At 37.4% G+C, this 25,037-nt stretch overlaps 1 protein-coding gene across 5 annotated transcripts in view; it reads left to right on the plus strand.

Moving 5' to 3' along the window:
• The first annotated feature begins 3,149 nt into the window (after positions 1-3,149).
• Positions 3,150-25,037, plus strand: part of SCLT1 (sodium channel and clathrin linker 1) — a 107,704-nt gene continuing 85,816 nt past the window's right edge. For 3 of the 5 annotated variants that reach the window (XM_045830946.1, XM_045830944.1, XM_045830948.1), the window contains exons 1-6: positions 3,150-3,663; positions 10,491-10,558; positions 16,599-16,657; positions 17,199-17,271; positions 22,278-22,333; positions 23,619-23,757. In XM_045830946.1, coding sequence (XP_045686902.1) covers positions 3,630-3,663; positions 10,491-10,558; positions 16,599-16,657; positions 17,199-17,271; positions 22,278-22,333; positions 23,619-23,757 — 429 coding nt within the window. In that variant the 5' untranslated portion in view covers positions 3,150-3,629. The remainder of the gene's footprint in view (positions 3,664-10,490; positions 10,559-16,598; positions 16,658-17,198; positions 17,272-22,277; positions 22,334-23,618; positions 23,758-25,037) is intronic. The other 2 variants (XM_045830945.1, XM_045830947.1) reach the window with 2 other exon arrangements.

Raw genomic sequence — 25,037 nt, forward strand, 5'->3', positions numbered from 1 at the left:
ACTGGACAGGGCTCAGCCTCAGGCCCCGCCCAGGGCCCGTGCGGTCTGGGGAGGGACTTGGAGGACTGAAGCAGATTTCTGATTTTACCAGGAAAGAAACATGTTGAAGGACCACCAGCGAACTTCTGAAGACTTTTAATCATTCTACCAAAGCGTGAGTGATTTTCTAGGAGAAAGAAGAGTAACTCACCCATACAAATCTAGTGCACCAATTTGAAAATCAACTGTAAATTACTAAGATTAAAATAGAACATGTACAGTGATAATTCACTAAATGCACCCAAAGCCTGACCGGTTATATAAGCCAAGCCTGGAAATTATGTTATACTAGCTCTAAATAATATTACCTAGCTGTTAAGTTCTATTACTCTACTAGGAGGCACAGATAGAGTGGTCAAAGATTGTGACGATGGGACCACATTGCAGGGGTTCAAATCCCAACTCAGGCACCTTCCAATGGTAATCGTCATCAAGTTATTAACAAAGAATTTTAAAATAGCGCCTACCTTAAAAGGTTTTTGTAAGGATTAAATTGGGATATATATATTAATATGTGTATATAGCATATATACATTTTAATGTATACAATCTATACATTATAACTAATGATGTATATGCATGTGTACATTATAGTGTGTATAACAATGTATGTATTGTATATGCACATTATTTAGAACAGTGCTGGGCACACAATATTCAAAAAAGGTTATCTATTTATTGTTAAAGTATATAAAGTTGCTTTATATACTTGCTTAAAGAAAATATTGTTTTGTTCAAATTATTACTATTGCGTGTTTCTGAAATGGTTATCTTTTTCTTCCTCCAAAGGAATTATTTGGAATAAGACAAAAGCAGCTCAACGGTGAGTGCACACGTCAGTGTCAGGTACCTTCAAGCTGTGGGAGGCATAAAAAGGGGTTTTCTTTACTTTCCCAGAAATCTCGTATACACAGCACAACAAAGTTATTTCTTTTTTTCACTTAAAACATGAGCACTGGCATCGCAATAGCAGATACACAACTTTAAGCTGCCATTTTAGTGAAATGCACCAATACTAAACAGATTCGCTTTCTTCCATTGAGAGGACCCTGTAAACTCCACACAGGCCACAACTTCTCTTGTCGAAGGTCTACTAGAGCTGTGAACTCCTTATCTTCAGCAGTTTTGCTTGTGGGGTGGGGGTGGGGGTGGTTAGGGTTGTACTGATGTCCCCAACCCAGGAAAACAGTTACAGGTAACCACAGCAAACTGTCCAGATTACTGAAGAGTGTATGGGTGATTTCAACAGCGGTGAGAAGTTCAAGTCCCAAAGTGATCTTTGGCTGATTACCAACTGTTGGTATAACAGCTGCTGTATTTGGTAACAAAGAAAAGGTGGATTTTTTAATGGCTTTATATCTTGACCCCCTTCTGCAATAATGGAGCAGTTTTGTATTGTTCCATACAAATTATAGAATGAAAATAGAAGGGGTAAAAGTTTGACTAAACTTCACCTCTTTACAGTTTCATTTTTTAAAGTAATATGTAGAATATTCATATATTGATTATAAATTGATTATAAATTTGCTTTCTTCTGAAATTTCTAATGTTTTACTCAGTTACATGAGTACAAAAGATATTTTGAATCCCATAATCCTCACTTAATTACAATCTCTAAAAAAATCTACCTTATTGTTCTACTTGTTACATGTCAGTTCTAACGATAAATTCATTTCAAAGTTTATGCCAGTGGGCATTATTGGTGCTTTTTGAATGGAAGTGGTTATCTTATAGAAAACTAGCCCATGAGACAGGAGAGTTGACTGACCATTGAGATCATAAAACATGATTAAGTGTTCTAGAAATATACAGCGTGGTTCTGGTTAGTTCAGTCCTAACTATCCTAGCAGTTTCAGCACTTACCAACCACTTCCCCTCATTTAGTGTCTCCTTTGCCAAGACACTATGGACTTATGTTTCTATATGGTACTCAATGTATCCAGGAAGTGCTCTTTGCTTTCACAAACACTGATGTAGCTTATCAACTTTTAGCATGGATGGAGAGTCAAGTTTATAACTACTTGTTTAATGCCAATTTAAACCACAATATGATAATATACAAGGTTCAAATGTAGGAGAAGTTGCAAGCAAGTCCTTGGGGAGTCAAAGAGAAGTTCATGAAGAAAAAGTCATACACTGACTTTTCAGAGAGGAATTGGAGCTTGCACACTCCATTTCTTTTTCCAGACAACAAAAATCAACTGTTAAAAAGAAAGCTAAATTGAGCTACATCTATGACATGTCTGCTTAGTGAAACTAGTTCCATAAAAACACAATCTAGTAAAAAGCACTAAAATTACTGGTTAGCTTCAAGTTAACATTTTTATTGCTATCATTGAAATTTATTCCAATGGTAACTTGGGAAAAAAAAGATAGGGTTTAAATCCAAAGTCAAATTTTAATAATGGGAATACTAATTCAACCATAAATGTAAAGTTTTGCCTAATTCTTTTCTTGCAAAAATGTAACTTTTGTCTTTCCTTTATTTTTTTTATGGAAGCAAAGTTATCTCTAAAGAAACAACTAATGAATTTACAGGACCTTTAGAGGACTTCTAACTACATGCCTCATTGCCCCACAGTTAAATATTTAAACAATAGCTGTCTCCTTTCTCCAAAGACACACACAGGGCACCATGGTACTTGGTTTCTGGAGATTATCGAACCCTTATTCAGAAATCCTCCCAAGGGTCAGCCTTGGTGGAGATCTCCAAAGATGCCAGTCTGGATTCCCCTCGGACTCAGAACCCAAGAGCCTTTCCACCCACCCACTTTGGTGAGCGGGTTCTCCCAGTCCAGGAGGGCTGGGTATCAAAGGTACTGGGGAATTGAAAACATGGACTTAATGACCTACCCAGGTGTACATTTGGTGGGTTTTCTTTAAAAAAAAAAAAAACAAATAAACAAAAAAGCAGCACGGTCCAGCCACCTGAAAACACAGGTTCGCCAGCTTTCCCGCCGCCACTTTGCCGGCTCAGCTAGTTGTCATCTTTCTCATTCCCCCTCCACCCTCACCTCTTGACAAATAGCCAATAGCGTGGGAGGACGCTAGGAAGCGTGATGGCGTCAGCGCTGACGCCCGCGTGATGACGCAGGCGGCATCACCGTCTCCTAGGAGCGGTCCGTGCACCGGTTTCAAAGTGGCAGGGCGGGCCGAGTGGACTTCCGCGACTGGCCCCGGCCCTCCTGAAATCGCCTCTCACTCCGAGAAGTGCGCCCCCGCCGGGCTGCCCGCCTGCTCCCTCCCCGCTCTCCAAGGTGCCCCGACAGGACCCGAGTGACCCGCGGGACGCCTGTATCCCTCCGTGTCCTGGACCCACCCAGGTGGGATTCGTGTAAATGCGGAACGGAGTGCACTTGGCGGGTCCCGAGCAAACCTGAAATCTGAAGTCTCTCTCCTGAATCAGGGACTCGGCTGGGACTCGGGAGGAGGGGGCGCGGCTCCTGCGGACGCCTCGTGAGTAGGATGCTGATCACGCCGCTGGACAGCCTCCGCAGCAGCGTTGCGGTCGTGTTGTTTTCCCGCACAGCGAGCTCTGTCACTTCGAGGAAAGTCGAGGTGGTAAAGATCCAAACTCAAATTTTATCCAAATGGCCTCAGAAAGCGACTCTGTGAGTGAGAAAAGTAAGCTCCACATTCGTTTTTTGAGAATTCTTATACGCAATATTTAATGTGATGGTTGACCAACTATTTTGTGAATGCCTGTTGGGTGCGTGGAAATTGGTGAAAACTTAAGTCAGCTGCAGAAAAGGCTTGGTGGAATATACGAGGATGTGTATATACTTCAGTAGAACCATTTGGTAAACACTGGCAGGCTCCTTATGCTTCCGTGGGACTTTGCTATAGACACTGAACACGTTTGTTATGCTTCTCACAGGCTCCGGGGAGATTCTAGGGCAATGGCCAGGAAGGGTGTCCGAGTCCGCAGTTAGAACCTAGAGGCACCGCTCCGGCCGTTTGTTCGAGGATGTTTATTGAAATTCTCCTTTTTTCCAATTATGTGGCAATGCTACCCAGGCAGAGCTGCTACCAAGGTGAAGAGGACAATGCTACCCTCCAGGAATTTAATTCGAGAAGAGAAATATATAAATTCCATAAATACACTGAAGTGGCAGCAACTGCTAACTCCTTTGCTTCCGTTTCTTCATAGAGTTGTTGACATGATTAAATTAGTATTGGAATTTGTAAAGGATTTAGGTATCTGACACATAGCGCTAAACATATTAATTAGTACAGACTTGTCATGAAATGTTGTCGAGGAAGGTGCCATTGGGCTGAGATTTGAAGTACTAATATGAGTTTGCAGTGCATCCCAAATAGAAGAGTATTTGCAACATTGAGGGGATTAGGACTGTGCTTAGTTAATGACTTAAGAGGAGGTTGGCTTGGATGGAATATGGTTTATGCAGAGAAATGACCAGTGCAGCTGAACGGGAAGAACGGGCTAGGTGGCGAAGGGCCTTGCCCTACGTGTTGAGGAGTTTGGAGCATGGCACGGGTTGCAGAAACCACTGAAAAGAAATCACTTGAGAATTACATGATCAGCTTGTGATTTGGAAAGCAATCAGGTGACTGTCACCTAGGTAAGAATGAACTAAGGTTGGCACAGTGAGATTGGAGATTTGGGGATTTGGGAGAAAGACATAGAGTGCAACCAGGTTTTGGGCTTGAGCAACAGGGAAGATAGGGGGGAAATGGAAGGTTCCATTTCCGAAGCATCATAGACCAGTGGTGAAGAACTGAGCCTCTGGATTCAGTCTGTCTGGACTTGCACCTCAGCTCGTGCTCTTTCCAGGTCTTTGGAAAAAGCTTGGGTATATGACCTTGGGTATGTCACTCAGTAATCTGAGCCTCAGTTTTCTGGTTGTAAAATGGGTGTAAATAGTACAATAACCCCATGGCATTGTTCTGTGGATTCAAGGAGATGATGCAAATGCAGCAACTCAGCGTGGTGTCTAGCACATGTAAAGTGCACAGTGTATGTTATCTAAAATCATTAATGACACAATAACATTACTTTAACGTTAGCATGATTCTTAGGTTTGGGACGGGAATACGCCCCCTCCATAAGGAGGAGTAGCTGAGCACCCTCTGAGAGGGGTGGGACTCGAGGTGGGCCCAGGCGAGTTTGGCTGGATGGGGAGAGTACCCCAGGCAGTCAGAACCTGAATTTGGTGGGAATGAACCAGCCCTAATTCTTAGATAAAATTGAAGTAAAAAAACAAAACAGAGAGAACTGACTAAGACAGTAAAAGCATAGTAAATTATTTTGCTGGGAGGAAAAAATGGTTGTTTACTAGAAGATAAGTTGAGTGGAAGGAGGGAATTTCAGGGGACAGAGACAGCATAGGCAGAGAGGTTTGAAATAACTGCTTGTTCAGGAAGTTGTTCGCACACAAAGAGATGAGAATCAGTGATGGATGTTGATGACCCCCGCCCCCACTTTTTTCCTTTAACTGGTAGTTCCCCTATTCGGTGAACCACCTAACCACCAGCTAGGTAGACACAGACGGCTTGCCCTTCTCCCACTAACCTCTGACCTCTACATTGGCTTCTATTGATCCCAGTCGCCTCTTTTTCATTCGTTCCATTGGATTTGGTACTTTTCACCAGGAAACGCTGCATTACACTGTCTCTTTGTGATAAAGCATCAGCTTTATACATCATAACCACTGCCAATTCCACACCTCACCAATCGTCTAGTAAACTTCTAGCATATTTGCACCATTCTTCCACTTCCCTCTGAGAGGGGAGATCTGATAGTTCTTGGGGACCTCTTCAAAGAGCGACTTGTGTATCAAGCTAAGAAATGAAGACTTCGTTCTTGTAGTGGGGATTATGGGCACTGGGGGTGGGCTCATTTTTTTCCTTTCACTCTCTGAACAGTGTCTCTCACAGAGCAGAACTTTCTAATTTTGATGAAGTTCAGTTCATCCATTCGGGTTATTTTGTGGATCTGTGTCCTATCTAAGAAACCTTTACCTAACCCAAGGCTGCAAAGGTTTTCTCCTATGTTTTCTTGTAAAAGTTTTGTAGTTTTAAGTTATACATTTAGATCTATGGTCCATTTTGAGTTAAATTTTGTACAGGTGGAGGGTAAGGGTCAAGGCTCGATTTTTTTGTAAATAGATGCCCAATTGAAAAGAATATCCTTTCTCCATTGGAGACCTTTGCACCTTTGGTAAAAACCCGTTGTCTGTATTCATGTAGGGTCATTGCTGGACTCTATTCTGTAGCATTGATCTGTTTGAAGTGTTATAATAAGTCTTGAAATCGCATAGTGTTAGCCTTTCAAGCTTGTTCTTTTTCACAGTTGTTTTGGCTATCCCAGGTCCTTTGCACTCCCTCATACATTTTAGAAGCAGCTTGTCAATTTCTACAAAAATGATGCTTGGATTTTGATAGGCATTACATTGGATCTATTGATCAATTTGTGTAAAATTCATATCTTAATGATACTGAGTTCTCTGACCAATGAAAAGGTATATGTCCATTCACATATCTCTTCAATAATTTCTCTCAGCAATATTTTATAGTTTTTAGTACATAGGTTTTACACATCTTTTGTCAGATTTATCCCTGTGTATTGCTCTTTTGATACTGTTATAAATGGCATTATTCTTTTACTCTCATTTTTTGATTTATCATTGCCACTATATAGAAATCTTTTTGCCAATTGTACCATGCAACCTTTCTAAACTCACTTATTCTAGTAGGTTTTTTTGTAAAATCCATTAGATTTTCTGCATAGACAATGTTTTTATCTTGTAAATAAAGATGGTTTTACTTCTTCCTTCCAATTTAAATGCCTTTCATTCCATTTTCCTGCCTTATTGCACTGATTAAAACCTCCAGTACAGCAGAGTGGACATCCTTGTCTCATTCCTAGTGTTAGGGAGAAAATATCTGCCTTTCAAAATTAAATATGATATTGACTGTAGGTTTTTCATTGATGTACTTAATAGGTTGAGGATGTTCCTTTCCATTCCTAGTTTTCTGAGAGTTTTTGTCAGAATGGATATCAGATTTTTTCAACTGATTTTTCTGCATTTGAGATAAGCTGTTGTTTTCATTTTTAGTTTTTTCATGGGATGATATACATTGACTAAATTTCAAATGTTAAGCCCTTTTCTTTTTGGAGGATAAACTCCTCTTGGGTTTGTTTAAAAAATTATTTTATTCTCACCCAAGGACATTTTTTCACTACTTTTAGAAAGAGAGGAAGGGAAAGAGAGAAACATCGATGTGAGAGGGAAGCATCGACTGGTCTCCGCTCATAGCCCCCGGACCGTGAACCAAACCCACAGCCCAGGCATATGCCCCACAGCCGGTTACAGGACGTGTGCAGCTCCAACCAGCTGAGCCACACCGCCGGGGCAATATTGCTTCTGTGTGACATATACAGACAAACAAAGAAAACAAATTTAAAACTAAGTGAATTACAACAAAGTTCAAAAGTCAGGTAACTACAGCCTACGTCAAGAATGCTAGGACCCCAGAAGCAAGACTCCTTGTAATCGTCATCTCCTCCTCAAAGATAGTTGAAGATAACCAGTGTCTTTAATTTTACGCTGAATTCAGTGGTACCTGTGTTTGAGCTTTATATAAATGAAACCATAAACTGTGTATCCTTGTGTATTTGGCTCTTTCCATTCAACATGATCATATTTTTGAGATTTATCCATATTCTTGCATGCAGACGTACTTTGTTAATTTCATTCCTATAGAGTGTTCCGGTTTTTCAATGTATCACATTTACTGATTTTCTTTTTTTTTTAAGATTTTATTTATTTATTTTATAGAGAGGGGCAGGGAGGGAGAAAGAGAGGGAGAAAAACACCCATGTTCCTGTCTGGACTGGGGACCGTACTCACAACCCAGGCACATGCCATGCCCTGACTGGGAATCAAACTGGTAACCTTGCAGTTTTCAGAACAATGCCCAACCAACAGAGCCACACCGGTCAGGGCTGTCCATTTTTCTTATGATGGATATTTGCATTTGTTTCCAGTTTGGGGCCATTGAGAATAATGCTTATCAATAAAGGCTATCGACCTTTTTTTGTCATGACCTGTAGTCCACAGGTGCATACATTTTGATTGGTTATCTCCCTAGGAATTATGTGTATGTTTAAATTTAAAGTTGTACTAGTTTACACTCCTTCTTTCTTCTCTTTATTCCACATTGTCACCAACATTTGTTTTCTAACTTTAAGTCTTTATTTTATTGTCACTTTAATCTGTATTTTCTGGTGCCTAATAAGGTTGGGCAGCTTTTCTGTGTTTATTGGCCATCCAGGTAACCTCTTTGTGAAGTGCCCATTCTGTCATGTTGCCACTTTTCTATACTGTTGTCCGCCTTTTAGTTGATGGAATTTTTTTATATAGTCCAGATATAAGCCCTTTGTCAGTTACATGGGTTGGGAATATCTGTGTTTACGGCTGGCATTTTTACTCTTTTAACAGTCTCATTTTGGTAGACAGAAGTACTTAATTTTAACGTGGCCCAGTTTATCCGTTTTCTCTTTTATGGCCAGTGCCTTTTGTTTCCTGATCTAGAACTCTTTCCCTACCCAAAGCTATAAAGCTGTTTGTTCTCTCTGTTCTCTTCTAGAGTTTGTTGTTTGCACTCACAAGCTGATCTTCATTTCGCCTAGAATTGATTTTTATCAATGATGTTTTATTCTCCTCCTTGAGGAGGTCCAGTTGACCCAGAACCACTTCCAGAAAGATTGCTCCTTCTCCCACGCTGCTGCGGAGAGCCGCTGTGATCCAGCTCACGTGCTCATATGCACGTGGATGTATCTGCGGGTTCTCTCCCAGTGGCCAGTTTTGTTTATTCTTTTTTGACTACCACGCTACCCAAATCACTGTAGTTCTGTAACAAATCTTGGTATCGGGTACAGCAAGTGTTCCCCTGTTCCCCTGTTCTTAGTTCACAAAAATGTCTGAGCTGTTCTCACTGCATTTCCACCTATACTTCAGAAGCTACTTCTACATTTCTGAAAACTGCTCTTAGGGATTACTAATTGGGATTGCACTGACCTAGAGGTGAATTTGTGGAGAACTGATATTTTGACAATGCTGACTCCTGTGAGCCGTGAATGTCTGTCTGCTTCCTCCAGTCTTCGTCTCCCGCATCTTTCATAGTCTTCCGTGCAAGAGTCTTACATCTCTTCTGATAGATTTATTTCTAGATATTGATATTTTTATTAAACTTTAAATGATACCTTTTATTATCTTCTAACTTTATGTTGTCAATATCTAAAAATCCAATTATCTTTTATGTATTAACTTGCATCCAACAACCTTGCTAAACTGACTGATTCTAAGAATTTACCTTTGTGTTCTTTTCCCTTTACCACATAGACACTGTAACTATAAATAATGACAACTTTTTCTTCTTTTTAAGTCTTTATGCCTTTTATTCCTTTTACTTGCCTTATTGTGTTAACTTAGACCTCCAGTAGAGTGTGAATGCATGTCAAAATAATTTATTTTTTGCCATTCTCAATTTCCAAGGGAAAATTTTCAACATTCTCACCCTTAGGTATGATGTTTGTTGTCCGTTTATGGAGGAATCTGCCATATTAAGGAAGTTCCTTTTTATTCCTACATTTCTAAATCTTTATCGTGAATGTATCTTGAATTTCACCAGATGCTTTTTCTAAAACTTTTGAGATGATGATATCTGTTGATCCTCTTTTTGGTGTGCTTATTTTCTATTTCTTTCTTTGAGTGACTAATATTTGTGATTTCCTTCACTTCACTTCTCTGGGTTTAATTTGCTGCTCTTTTTCCTAACTTTTGGGGATGGATGTGTACTTCATTGACCTCAGCCTTTTCTTCTACCACATGCCATTCAGGCTGTAGATTTCTCGTTAGGCCGGTTTATCATCTTGTATAATGCTGACTGAGCACTCTTGACTTTATTCTGAACCTCCTTCCCCATCATCTCTTACCCCCTCCTGCTTAATTTGGATTCTCCATCCTGCAGCTTCTCCTCACTGTGGGGGTTTGTCTGGAAAAGAATTTTGGCAGATTTTAACCATTCTAAAGAATATGGCTATAGCTAATCTTTCCAACTCTTTTTACTTCTAGTAGCAAAATTTTGAAAATAATTGTGCAGCATATTTTTTGACTTCTGCTAACCTAAAGAGAAAACTAGCAGAGATAGAAAATTAAATTTATGAGATCAGAAAAATGAGTTCTTTGCAACTGTTCTTTTCCCCCTTGGCGATAGTAGGGTTAGGTGCATGGACGGGGCCCTAATCTTAAACTCTGAAGCGGTGTGTTGAAACTGATGATTCCTTTCATTTTGAGAAGCAAGGGAGACTAGCAGTTTTGAGTTGGCGATATCACATAATAACTTATCTATTTCTAGCTTTTTAAAATTGAACATTACCCAATGAACTACAAATTGGTTTTCCTTTTTCTATTTTTATTTGTCAGATCAAAGACTAAATGAAGTTCTTAGGCCGTACCAAATGGAAGATCTTTCCAAACATTCGACAGTACAGGTATGTAAATTAATTAAGGTCTAACTGGTTCGTTTTGGTTGTAAATATATTTACACAAATATGAACCTGAATAAATTCTACTTTGGATTATTCTCAGGTGAAGTTGCCTACAGTGCTTTGAGATTTTACTTACAATTTTGATTCTTACAAAGAGGAAAGCTTGTTTTTGCTTGATGAATGTAAATTCTTCAACTATAAAAATTACCCTTTTTTTTTCAGAGTTAGAGCTTACATATTATGGATGGTGTTAAAATGTCTGCATTCTAAAATGAGAATGCATCATTGTTTTGAAACATTGTAAAATTGCTTTTCAGGATACAGCCAGTTGTAAACTTTAACTCTCTGAGTTCTTATAAATTATGACAGACAGACTAAGAATAGTAAATAATATATGGCATTGTTTTAAAGATATGTTTTCCTTGGGTGTATGTTTTTATATGAATATTGTGCTCAAATTTTTTTAACCAATAAGGTACCTGTTGGTGAACTCTTCAGTTACAGAATGTTAAAAGGAAAACTCTTGCTCCTAGATTAGTGATAGGTGTTTACTGAATTAATAGAGAAGTGTTTTGCTTTCAACATCAGTGAATCTTGTAATTAAACTAAATTGTTTTTAAGGTTTTAAAAAGAAAGTTATTTTTAGAGTATTAAAAAAAGAATAGTTTTGTTGACACGAGTGTACTTATCCTTACAGGTATTTTTTTTCACCCTAATGTATACTCAGCATTTAGCTACTGTTCTTCCTTTTCATTTCCAAAGACCAGATTCAGAGTCCAAGGGTCTTGAAAATATCCATCCACTGTTCACTGTGTTAATCATATTATTTTTCTTATGTTGTCTCTTAAACACATTTAACTAACTATTAGCATGCAGGTGACAGAGAATCTTTCATAATCCAATAGCTTCTAAACTTTGGTCTGATTCTTAAGTTCTTGTGCTTCTGCTTAGTGTCTTATAAAATACGCCTAAAGGGAGGATTCGAACATAAGATTGATTTTAAAGCCCGAGAAGACTTCTGGGCAGGGTGCATTGCATCATATCTACTGGAAGCTGTGGCTGATTTGATTATGAGGAAGATTATGCCAGATAAACAATGGCTCTGGTCAGCTCTTTAGACGTACCTGCATTATGCGCTGTGGTTATCATTTGTCAAAGCCTAATGGTGACACACCAAGTAGGGGCACATCTTCACCTACTTAATAGTGTACTCTGTGGTGAAATTAGCTTTCATTCTCTGAAAGTGTATGTCCTTCTCTGTCATGTACTATTATTGTAGTCATCCAGTCGTTTCTTCATTCCTGCCCCTTATGTGCAGTGGCCGTGCAGTGTTGCTGCTGAGGGCTCCTCCCGCAGGCCATGGGCCCAGAACACGTGGCTGTCTCAAGACTCCACTCATCGTGGGTCTTACCTTTCACTGCGTGTCTTGCAGGAGTAAGAGGGGAGGTAGTATGAAAGCAATATAAAGATGGTTTCATGTTTGAAAATAAATCAACGCAAATCACCATAATGGCAAGAAAAAGAAGAAAATTGTCTATCTCAAGAGATCTAGAAAATAATGATCCAAGTTCAGTTCTCTATGATGATAAAAATTTTCAGCAAACTAGGAATAGAAAGAAACTTCTTCAGTGTGAAAGGGCTAGCTACAAAAAACTAGATGTGCATTTTACTTGATGGTGAAAGGTTGACAGTTTCCCCCTGGGAATGGAAATGAAGCAAGAATGCATGCTAAAACCACTTTTGCCCGGCACCATGCTAAAGTCTAAGCAAAAACAGTACATAAAAACTGAAAGGAGGCAATAACTATCATTATTTGCAGAAAATAAGATTGTATATTTAGAAAATCCAAAAAAATCTTAAAATTGTCAGATTTAATGAATGAACTTCACAGTTTCTTTGAATATGAGGCAAAATTACAAGTTTAATTTTACTTCTGTAAGTAGCAATAATCAAATTGACAATGAAATTTAAAATAGTGATGCTACTTAGAGTAGCATAAAAATATTAAATCTTTAGGAATAGTTCCAATGTAAAGTATGTAAGACTGGAAAACTATAAAACACTGATAAAATTGAAGAAAAATGAAATAAATATAAGAATATACTATGTTCATAGAATGTAAGGCATGTTAATTGCATTCAACAAAATTTCAATCAAAATGGTAGTAGGATTTATTTTTCTTCAAACTTCTGAAGCTATTTCCAAAATTTATGTACAAAGGCTAAGAAGAGCTAAGGCAATCTTAAAAATAACAGAGCTGGCGAACAGATACTAGCAGGTGTCAGGATTTATTGTAAAGCTCTAAAAATTAAGCCAGTGTGACATTCACTAAGGACAAAGAAATAAACTAGTCGAACAGAGCAGAGTTCAGAAATAGCTCTATCATATCAGATTTCCATTTAGGAAAAGAAATTAATCTTGATCCTTACTCATACTATTCTCAAATATTACTTCTGAGTTGATTGTGTATCTAAATGTGTAAGGTAAAATAATAGAGCTTTTAGAAAGATGTTTACAGGAACAAATCTGTCAATTTGCAGTAGACGTGTTGTCTTCCAAAGGATACAAAAAGCAGTAATCATAAATAAAATGATAAAGTGGACTAAGTCAGAATGAAAGAATTCGTTAAAAGACATCATTAAGAAAGTAAAGCCAGGCTGTAAGTGGCAAAACATGTTTGCAGTCTGGGAAAAACTCATGCTAGGTTATATAAAAAATCTCTTCAAATGAATATCAAAAATACTCAGAAAAACAGGCAAAAGACTTGAACATGTAACTTCATGATGGCCAATAAAATAAAAACTTGTTCGACCTTGGTGTTTGTCAGGTAAATGCAAATTAAAACATCAGTGATGCCCCGCTGCACACCCACTGACTGACGTGAAAGGCAAGAATCCAAGTGTCCACGAAGATGGGGAGCAGCCCGCTTAGTGCTGCCTGTGGGAGAGTCAGCCGGTCCCGGCACTGTTAGAACACTGCCCCAGCGGTCATCAGTGTCGTCCGGGGTAGACCCATAAGAAAAGACCTTTATCAGGAATTCACTTCGCTTTGCATGGCACCAAGTTCACTAAGCTTTCACTTACCAAAACTGTGTGCTTTTGATTTGATGTTCCCACAGAAATGAAATGCAAAATGGTCCCTGGTACCAATATGCACACATTTCTGTTAACATAGCACCCACTGTGCAAATGCGAAGACTGTTTCTGTTCCCTTTCTTGCTCTGAGTTTTGGTTGCACTGGTAGATACACCTTGTGAAACTGAGTGGTGTACCTACAATAGAAGCAAGTGCTTTTCTATATGTATGTAGAACTTGAATAAAAAAAAGGTCTTCCTTTTTCCTACTCATTCTCACATTCTGTGCCTCTTACATAGCATGTCTTCACTCTTATTATTGCAGTTGCTTGTGTATTTGCCTCTCCCTTCTTCAACTCTGCAACCTGCCTTACGGTTAAGGACCATGCATTGGTTGTCTTTGTATTATCTGCTGTGCCTAACACGGGCCCTTGGGGCAGTACGTAAAATAAGTGTGTACGGAGGTAAGATGTTGAAAATCAGTTACGTAAAACCTTAGAATTCAGAGGCTTCTTTCAGTTGTGTCTTTTATTGGTTTTTAATTGTATATGTGATCGTGAACACTTCTTAAAAAAAAAACGACACACAAAACAACAGAAAATTACAGATCCCTTAAAAATCCCTTTGAATCCCTCATTCTTCCCCTCTGTCCCACTCCCCGCCACCCATAGAACTGACCTCTTGATTTTTGTGATATATCCATGTTGATACGTATAAATCTTGTTAATCCCTTGAACTACTTACAGGATCTTGTATTATTTTTCAGTTATCCTATGGATGGACTTTTTCTCTTTGTTACTACAATAAACGCTGCACTGAACATTGTCATACATCTCCTTGTGTTTGACTATTTCTCCATCTTTATACGAGATACTAAATTTTTGGTCATGTTACATGCTGACACATTTTGCTGGCATTTTAACTTCACCTATGGTGTCTTTGGCTGTATATCCGATGTATGTCCGTCTTTCTGTTACTGGGTTGCAATACTTGTGTTTTCCAGCTGGAAGGTATGTTTGGAGTAAGAGTGTGCCAAGCACTGCTCGGACTGTTGGTGAACAAGACAGACAAAAGGCATCTTTAGTTTGGGAGCTTGAGAAAGCTTTCTCTACCCAAGGTCAACAACACATTTTCTTTCATTAATTGTTAAATATTTTTAAAATTCTGGATCTTTAGTCTATCTGAAATTCATTTTCTCCACTTAGTATTGCTGGAATGTAATTTCTTTTTGATACTCAGCGTTATTCATTGAAAAGCAGTATTTTGTCCATTCAGTAATAATTTCGCTTCTTTCATATATCATACACCTATAAATGCTCGAGCCTGGATTTGGATTTCCAATATTGTTCTGTTTGCTCCTGTGTCTGCACCATATTGTTTTAGTTACTCGACTACAGTGTTTTGCTATGTGGAAGGGCACGTTCCTCCTCCTTCCCTCTCCTCCTCTGCTGGAGTGTCTGACCTAGTCTTGCACATTCACTCATACATCAGGACTTGAAGAGCTGTTTAATCAAGTTTGTAAGTTCTTCTGTTGGGTTGGGGTTGGGTTTTTTTTGAAATTTTATTGCAGTTGCAGTGAATTTTAGAGAATAAATATACTGATAATATTGACTATTCCACACATCCATGAGTATGGTATAGTATCCAGCTTATTCAGATCTTCTTTTATGTCTTTTGGTATAGTCAATTTTTCTTTTTTTTCTTCTTCTTTTCTTTTTTTGACCCGAAGCCTTACTCGGTATAGTTAATTATTCAATGAAGTTGCTGCAACATTTTTTGGTTGTTTTTATTTATTAAGTACTACCTTTTGTTACAGTAATGAATAGGATTTTTTTCTATTACATTTTCTAATTATTGCTAATATTTGGAAAAGCCACATTTTTATATTGATTATCTGATGACTTAGTGTACTCTCTTATTAGTTCTAATAATTGGTAGATTCTATGTTAATGGTCAAATTGTCTGTAAATAATAATTGGGTTGACCAAAAAGTCCATTACATTTTTTTCCTCTAGTAGAGGCTCTAGTAGTGCTTAGTTGTCTTCAACTTCATTCAAAATAATAATTTGTTAGATTTTGTTGTGACAGCTGTCATGTCAGCATGCATTTAAAAATAACATCAAAATGGGTGAATTTTTGTGCAGCCATTTTAATGATGAAGACGGAAAAAGATATGCAACGTTTTGGCATATTATGCTTTATTATTTCAGAAAAGTTAAAAATTCAATGAAAACAAAAAAGACTCGTGCAGTGTATAGAGAAGGTGCTGTGACTGATTGAATGTGTCACAAGTGACTTGTGAAGTTTCTTGGTACTGTCGACATTTTGGCCAAATGATTCTTTGCTGTGGGGCCGTCTTAGGCATCAGAAGATGTTTAGCAGCCCCCCTGGCCTCTACCCACTAGAAGCCAATAGCGGGAGATAGCCAACATACTCAAAATATCCAAATCAATAAAGTTATTGGAGAAAATGAAAAATGTCTTTTACTTTACAGAAAAAAGCATAACAGACTTTTTGGCCAATCTAATAATAATATTTATCTTCTTTTTCAACCTTTAAAACTTTGATAACCTGCTCGCACGACAGGCTGCGTTGACTAGAACCTCTAGTACAGGCTGAACTTGAGCGATGGTGAGGAAGCAGCTTTGTGATAATGAATTTAATGCAGTGTTTCTGATGTTTCAGCATAAACAACAGTAATTCAAGTAGGTTTACGGTAGATTTTTTTTAACAACTTGAGAAAGTTCTTTCTATTTTTAGTATGCCAAGAGTTATTATGTATGGGTGTTAAAATTTACCAAATACATTTTTAACATCAAATGAGATGATTTTTTTCTCTCCTTTTTCATTGCATTAATAGATTTCCTAAGGTTACAAACACTTTAACCATATTTAGTTTTAAACTGCTCTCATTTTCGTCTGCAATGACCTGAGAAAACAGTTTTTAAGAGGAAGTGTTCTCTTTCACAGAGCGCTGCCTTCAAAGGAGAGGGGGGTGACGTTTTGGGAAACTCAGTTGTTGACCAAAGGTAAGGTTGAGTTACCAGAGAAGTACGATTTTCTTAATTACACTTTATTATGGAAATAATTCCTTTAGTGTTAGGAATGTGTATTCCGTGGTCTGCTATATAGTAATTGGGTTTGAATGATCTCTCATCGAACTGGAAAGAAAAACTAGCCAGTGTTATTATAGTCTAGACGGGGGGGCTCTCCACTGGGGTGCTTTGCCTCCCTCCCCTCCCCAGGTATTGACAAGGCCTGGACACACTTTTGCTCTTCAGAACTGCGGAGGGTGAGGGTGCCGCTGGCATCTGTTGGGTAGCGGCCAGGCATGCCGCGGAACAACTACAGTGCACAGATCCGCTCCCCGCAACAAAGGTGATTCAGCACAGAATACTAATTGAGCTAAGGTTAAGAACCCCTGGTTTAGGAAAAAGGCAAAGTATTGATTGCTGTTGGTAAAATTATAATAAGAATAGAGGTTTTGATGTCCAATGTATTTCATAAGTTACATATTTACTAAACCAGATTCAACAGAAGATGCCTTGTGTTTTTGTATTTTTTCTTTAGCATTGTAGCGCCTCCTATTACTGAGTATGATAAGCATCTGGAAGAGCTAAATGGGCAGCTGAAATATTATCAGGTATGACATCATAGTTATCCATCTTCCTGTAATATTATAAAAAATAGTGAAATAGACTCCCTTTCTTTTTAAAGACATTGATAAGAAGAAAATATTTAGCTCTCTGTCAGTGTGTGTACTGTGTGTGTGTGTGTGTGTGTGTGTGTAGAGTATCTTCAGTTTGGTTTTTAATCCAGTGTTTCCTTGCTCCTGCTCTCTGGCAGGAATGTCTCTTCAATGCTTAGAAGCAACCCTTAGTCCATCAGTTGCTTACATGTTTAGTTTCCCTCAGGAAGACCCAAAACCATCTCACCTCTTCTAGGCCTTTCTCTTTACTCTCATTTCATCTGTCATTCCCACTATTTTGGGCATAAATTATTTCCTGAATTTCAAATATTGTGTCTATCAGATTGTATAAGCTATTGATCCACTTCTAATATAAGCTTAAGCTGTACCAGCTTTTTTCTAAAAATGTTTATTACTTTAGAAGAGGAGTGGAAAAGGGAGGAAGCTGTCCCTACAGATGGATTATCATCATGGATGCCTACAACACGCTCAGGGAGAACGAGAATACCATAGCACATTATTATTTGGGATACTACCTGAATTTCAGGTAGCCATATTTTTAGAGTATCCCTAACATTTATAACCTGTTTCTTTGACTTGAAAATGTTTTCTTCCTTACCCTCTCAAATTCTGGCCTTTTTGATTACTGGATAACCATACAGTAGAAGCGTTTCTTAAATAGATGGTATGTGCCTCCAGCTAAGCACACCAAGAAGTGATGATGTCTTAGGGTTTTAACATACTCATCTTTGTGTCTGGCTCCAATACCAATCTTTGCATCAGCTTAGTTATGACAAGAGTAGCAGGCTTGCCTTAATTTAATGCAAATAAAACAACATATAACAACATTTTATAAAAAGAACCCCCCAAGACTGACTTCCTCAGATAGGGGCTATGAACATGGTAGACATTAAGCACTTTATATCTCTTTTCTTTTCATGCATTGACAATAAGAGAGCCTACCATGTGCTTTGAAGTCTAGCACATAGTAGGCCCTCAAGTTTTGATGTATAAGCAAATGTCGGGGCTTATTGAATAAGATGATTAGATCTAATATAACAGTCTCCTATTTATAAAATAATGGTTTGATACATAGCTTTACCATAAGAACACACAGTGCTTATACCGTTGAAAAATAAAGTTCTTCTACTAAGAATTAACCTCATAAAAATGTCCATACTACCCAAAGCAATTTATAGATTCAACACAATCCCTATTAAAGTACCAATGACATATTTCACAAATATAGAACAAACATTTCAAAAATTTATATGGAACCATAAACAACCCCAAATAGCCTCAGCAGTTTTGAGAAAGAAGAACAAAGTAGAAGGAATCACAATACCTGATATCAAAGTGTATTACAAGGCCATTGTAATCAAAACAGCCTAGTACTGGCATAAGAACAGACATTTAGACCAATGGGACAGATTAGATAACCCAGAAATAAACCCTAGGATCTGTGGTCAATTAATATTGACATAGGGGGCAGAAGCATAAAATGGAGTAAAAATAGCCTCTTCAACAAATGGTGTTGGGAGAGCTGGAATAATACGTGCAAAAAAAATATAAGTCATGACACCATAAAAGTCCTAGAGGAGAACATAGGCAGGAAAATCTCAGATACTCCACGCAGCAATATTTTCACTGATATGTCCCATAGAGCAAGGGATATAAAGGAAAGAATAAGCAAGTGGGATCTCATCAAAATAAAAAACTACACAGCTAAAGAAAACAGCATTAAAATCAAGAGAAAAACCACTGTATGGGAAAACATATTTGCCAATGAAATCTCGGACAAGGGTTTGATCTCCATAATATATAAACAACGCACATGACTCCACTCCAGGAAGACAAACAACCCAATTTAAAAATGGGCAAAGAACTTGAACAGACACTTCTCCATGGAGGACATACAGAGGATCCAGAGACACATGAAAGGATGCTCAGCATCACTAGCCATCAGAGAGATGCAAATTAAAACCACAGTGAGATACCACTCACACCAGTGAGAATGGCCATCATAAACAAATCAACAAACAGAAAGTGTTGGTGAGGTTGTGCAGAAAAGGGAACCCTAGTGCACTGTTGGTGAGAATGCAGGCTGACACAGCCACTCTGGAAAACAGTATGGAATTTCCTCAAAAAACTAAAAATGGAGCTGCCTTTTGACCTGGCAATTCTGCTGCTGGGATTATGCCCTAAGAACCTTGAAACACCAATCCAAAAGAACCTATGCACCCCAATGTTCATAGCAGCACCATTTACAATAGCCAAGTGCTAGAAACAATCTAAGTGCCCATCAGTAAATGAGTGGGTCAAAACCCTGTGGCACATTTACTCAATGGAACACTATGTAGCAGAAAGAAGGAGCTCCTGCCCTTTGTGACAGCATGGATGGGACTGGAGAGCATTATGCTAAGTGAGATAAGCCAGGCGGTGAAAGACAAGTAGCATATGATCTCACATCATATACCATACGAACTTAGGTTCCTATAAGTGGAACCTAATCAACCAAACAAACAAGCAAGCAAAATATAACCAGAGACATTGAAATTAAGAACAAACTGACAGTAAGCCAAGGGGAGGTGGGAGAGGATAGTGGGGGGAGAAGGAGGAAGGATTTCCAGGAATATGTATAAAGGACACAGGGACAAAACCAAAGAAGGATGGGAAGTGGGGATGGCTGGGGTGGGGGTAGTGGTGGGGGGAAAATGGAGACAACTCTACTTAAACAATAAAAAAAATTTAAATAAAGTTCTTCCAATTTCATTTGAAGTTATTTATGCTTTTCATTTCCAAGGTCATTCTTCTAATATATAAACTTATAAAGTGATTCTGTAAAACCAAATTTCAAAAACAAACATCTCATTAAATTTGCAGTTTCTGCTTTATCACAAGTTAAGTGTTTCCCTCGTCTTTACTGTGAGTGGTCTTTAGCCTGTGGTCCTTTAAGTTTTGAGCCACCCATAGTAATGTCCTTTAATCTTTCTATTTGACAGTAGCAACAAAAAGCTCTCTTTTGCACAAATGGCATTTTGCTTTTATTTTTAGGACTAGTGTGCTTTAAATATCTGCTAATTTCACTGTCTTGGATTTGCTATAATGACATATGTGGATTTGATTGTTACAAAATGGAATAGCTTGTTATCATGAAATTAAACTTTAAAAATTTTAATTTTTCATAATGTATCTGATTTATATGTCTCTTTGATTGGCCATTTTACTAAGGGTTTAACTTCATCTTTCCATTTGGCATTCTCTATCTAGGAGTGATAGTGCTGAATTAATGACGAGAGAAGCTGGAAGCCCCAGGGTCTATGATAACAATAGTTGCTACTTTTAGAGAGATGCAAAGATGCCGATAGCTCCTTCTGAAAACACTAGCTCACACAGATACTATTGATTAGAGCTAGTACTTAAGATTTATCTTACGGACCCAGTCAAAAAATAGTATGTCTTGAAAGCAAGAAAAGTATTGCTATAATTCTCTATATGGAAGATTTTTCCTTCCAGAAAATGTAAATAACAGGAGGAAATTTGATGATATGAGAGGTACTACTGAGATTTAGTTTCCTTCCAACTGTTAAGTGTTTGGGAATATTTTACTCTGAAAAATCTTTGGCATGGCAGTACCGATCCACCTTTAATCCGGCTGGTGCATATAGATCCTACCTAAAAATTATTTGAGTAATAAAAATACTTTCAAGGTATTCTGACATTTTTGCAACTTTTAAAGATCAGTTAGTTTGTTTAATTACAAAGTGGGGATAATTGCTCCACTAAAATCCAGACCTCCTAGTTAGCGTGGCATTCAAAATCTGCCACCTGTCTTTTTAGCTTTATCTCTCACTACCAGTGCTGCACGTAGGGTCGGATCTCAATTATCTGTTAGAAAATTCGTTCACCTTGATTTGCGATTCAGGCACCATGGGGCCTGGGGAAGGTTCCTCTTCCCAGCTAGCTTTGGGCAGAACTGGCTGGTACTGAGTGCCGAGGCCACCCTGAGCCTCTGTGGTAGGAAGGGAGAGAGGCCGGGAGCATTGGCTGTTCCAGGTTCCCCTGCCAGGCTCCCTCCTGCCTGGCTCCTCTCCTCTAGCCTCAGTACTCAGTCAAGTCTAACGGGATGGTCAGGAGTTGGCTGCAGCTTTGCTTTAACTGGATTTCACACGGCCTCCTTCCTGCTCTTCAGCGCCCGCTCACCCTTCTTGACAGCTGACTGTCACTCTGGTGTTAGCTGTATTTTTTGCTCTTCACTGTTACATATATTTCTCCCTACCAGAAATGCTCTACCTTTCCTGCTGAAATCCTATGACCCCTTTATCCTTTCAGAGGTACTTAATCAAACCTTCATCTCATTCCCTTTATAGTATATATTTTATTCTTCTTTGTATTTTAGTCATTTTTTCCCTTCTTTCCTACCGACGTTAGTGACCACATTGGTTTACCGTGGCAGCCTGGTATAGTGCAGAGAGTTTACACAATTAATAAAGGTGTGAATCAGAGACTGGAAGAATGAATGCTAAAGATCTTTACATATTTTTTCACCATTAATATTTTACTTTCTGAAATACAAGTGCTTGTATAGGCTCCACCTCAATGAAGGTGAATTAATTAAAATGCATATTCATGGTAAAGGAAGCATCTGATACCTGTTCTAGTGACATAATGATATCTTTCATCTCTTTTTTCCGTAATCATCTACAGATCATGGAATTACATTTAAAACCTATCTCAATGTGTTATATGAAATGCTTTTCTTTATATTCTGTTCAGAATGAATGTTATAAGTTTTGTGTATCATTAATATTTTCGTATCTAATATTGCTTGTTAGAAGTAAAGAATAATTATTTCTCATTTGAAGACGGGTCATAGAATATGATTGCTTGCATATGAATGGATGACTTAATAGAGATCTGATTGGGAAATGTATGTCTACAACCATATTTTATTCTTTTAGAAACAGATGGGTGAGATGAAACTACATCTTGAAAATGTCATCAAGGAAAATGAAAGGTACTGTATCACCTAACTATTGGTTCTTATTGTCTCAGATAAATTTTATTGTTATTTGATATTTTATTTATAGAATACAAAGTGTATATCTATATAGTATAACTATACTTGTATAGTTATGAGTATTGTCTCTCGGGCCTGATTTCTTGTTCAGTTCCTGGCTCCATTACTTACTAGCTGTGTGGCCCTGCACAATTACTTAACCTCTTTGTACCATAGTTTCTTCATCTATAAAGTACTTGACATAGGCTACCTGATAAGCATCTTTTAAATGTTAGCAATTATTGTTATAAAACATACAGATACAACACAAACCTGTCAAGCAGCCACCCAACTTAGGAGCCAGTATGTCACACAGTTGGGGCATCCGCCCACGTGTTCCTTCTCCTGCCCATCCTCCTCCCCTCTGCAAGAGGTGAACGCTGCCTTGAACGTTGTACTTGCCATGTTCTTGCGTTTGAAAGTTTTTATACGTGTATGTGTTTGTAGTAATATATTGTTTAGTTTTTAGTGTTGTTATTTATGTGTTAATAGTAAATATTTTCTGCTTATAATTATATGCATGGTTTTAAAATTTTTATGATATTATAAAACTTTTTTCCTCCTAGGTTTGTGTAATTTTAAAATAAAATACTTAGTCTTTTAATTTGTATATTCCTTTGCCTTTTTAGCTATTTTAAAGTATGAACTATCTGTAATTTAGTTTAATATTAATTTTACATTGAATTTAAGGTTTTCAGAACTATAGTTGAGCTATGTAAGAATGTGCTTTAAAAAGCCTCAGTAATCTTGATTTCATAACTAACAACAGTTTCATTGTCTGATCATTAACTGAGACGAGTAAAATGTCAAATAAGTTTTGTGACAGTGAAGAAAATAACAAATAATTCTATAAGATTTAATACCCCATTTCCATTTAATGTACTAGAAGAAAACACTGTCACATTTTAAATATTTTTCTGAATGTCTTGTTTTATCAATTAAAGTATGATATCTGAATTTTACCTTTTTGAAAATTCAAAAACTCCCTAGGAAAAACTGGATTAGACTTGAATTAATTATTTCCAATTTAATGCATTTGAAATTGTAAGATAATGCTTTTATTCTTATAGCAAAGTATTGAATGGTGATTAAAAACTTCTCATTTTTAAGGTGTGCTTGAAAATGATCTTTATGGTAAAGAATTCTTTTTTAACCCAAATGTTTATTTAATTAACCCTGAAACATTAATCAGTGTTACTAAAATGAATTTAGATGATTGCTGTGCTAACCGTTTGCCCCAAAGGCTGCACGGTGAGTTAAAAGCTGCTGTAGAAAACCAGCTGGAGGCCCTTCCCCTCGGCATCGAGGGGATGAAAAGTGATATATACGTGGATGACGAAACAGTTAAGAATCTTCAGGAACAGTTACACCTAGCCAACCAAGTGAGTGACATATATATTTTTAAAATCAGTTTCTGAATAAACAGCTTTTAAAAATCTGTGTTAATCATTATTTATGAATTATGATAGCAAAATAACAAAATTGTGAACACGATTTTCTACAATTCATGCAATAGTTAACATGTAACAAACCTTTTAAATAATACCCTGATTGTTATAAATGTAGTTGTCAAATATATATTTTAATTGACTCATAAAGCTTGTGACATGAATTTATTTTTTTTAAAGATTTTATTTATTTATTTTTAGAGAGGGAAGGGAGGGAGAAAGAGAGAGAGGGAGAAAGAGAGAGAGAGAGAAACATCAATGTGCGGTTGCTGGGGGTCATGGCCTGCAACCCAGGCATGTACCCTGACTGGGAATCGAACCTGTGACACTTTGGTTCACAGCCTACACTCAATCCACTGAGCTACACCAGCCAGGGCTTGAATTTATTTTATAAAATATTTTAATGTCAAAGGATATTTTTAAAGAGAAAAATCATCAGTTATCCACTTTCCAACATTTGTTTTTTTTTTATTTTTTTATCTTCCATTTACAAAGATTATGGAATTATATTTTTCAAAAATGATACTTCTACAATTACATTTTTCTAAAATGATACTTCTAGAATTAGATTCTTTCTTGTTTTATTTTTCCTCATTGTATTGAAATATTTGATAAGCCATGTTATGAATATTCTGCATTCAGTACTAATTATTTGAGATATACGTAAGGGAATTTTATTCTAATTTGCTGCTTTATATCCTAGGCATCTCATATCTGACATGGATGTGAATCCCAATTCTTCTCCTTTCTAGCTGTGTGCCTCAGTTTCCTCACTTATAAATGGGGATTAGAAATTCTATATTACAATTTTGATTATAGTTATCTGTGAAAAGTCAATTATTTTTATTCCTCAGAAATTTGGTTTTGGAAATGTTTACTTATGAAAGTGACATTTTAGGTTAATCGGATTTGTTGTATTTACCTTGATATCAGGAGCATGTATTGAACCCTGATTTTTTTTTTTTAATCTGTAAAGGAAAGGAGTTTGGAAGGCCCTAGAAGGCAAAAACATGAGGAAATCGTGTTTTTTACTTGCTCTAGACTAGTGTTATCAGGAAGGACTTATAAATGTTTATGCAGAAGAAATATGTAGTAGTTGGTAGTTTCAAACTACTGTATTTGTAGTTTCAAAAACAAATTTTTAAAAATTGGCATGTCTCTAAAAAGCATCTCTCTCTGGTAGTTTTGTTGCTATAATTCCCAGTGGTAAATTT

Source organism: Phyllostomus hastatus, unplaced genomic scaffold (genome assembly GCF_019186645.2).
Source record: "Phyllostomus hastatus isolate PE091 unplaced genomic scaffold, TTU_PhHast_1.1 phas_contig_159, whole genome shotgun sequence".
In the NCBI taxonomy this organism is placed as follows: domain Eukaryota; kingdom Metazoa; phylum Chordata; class Mammalia; order Chiroptera; family Phyllostomidae; genus Phyllostomus; species Phyllostomus hastatus.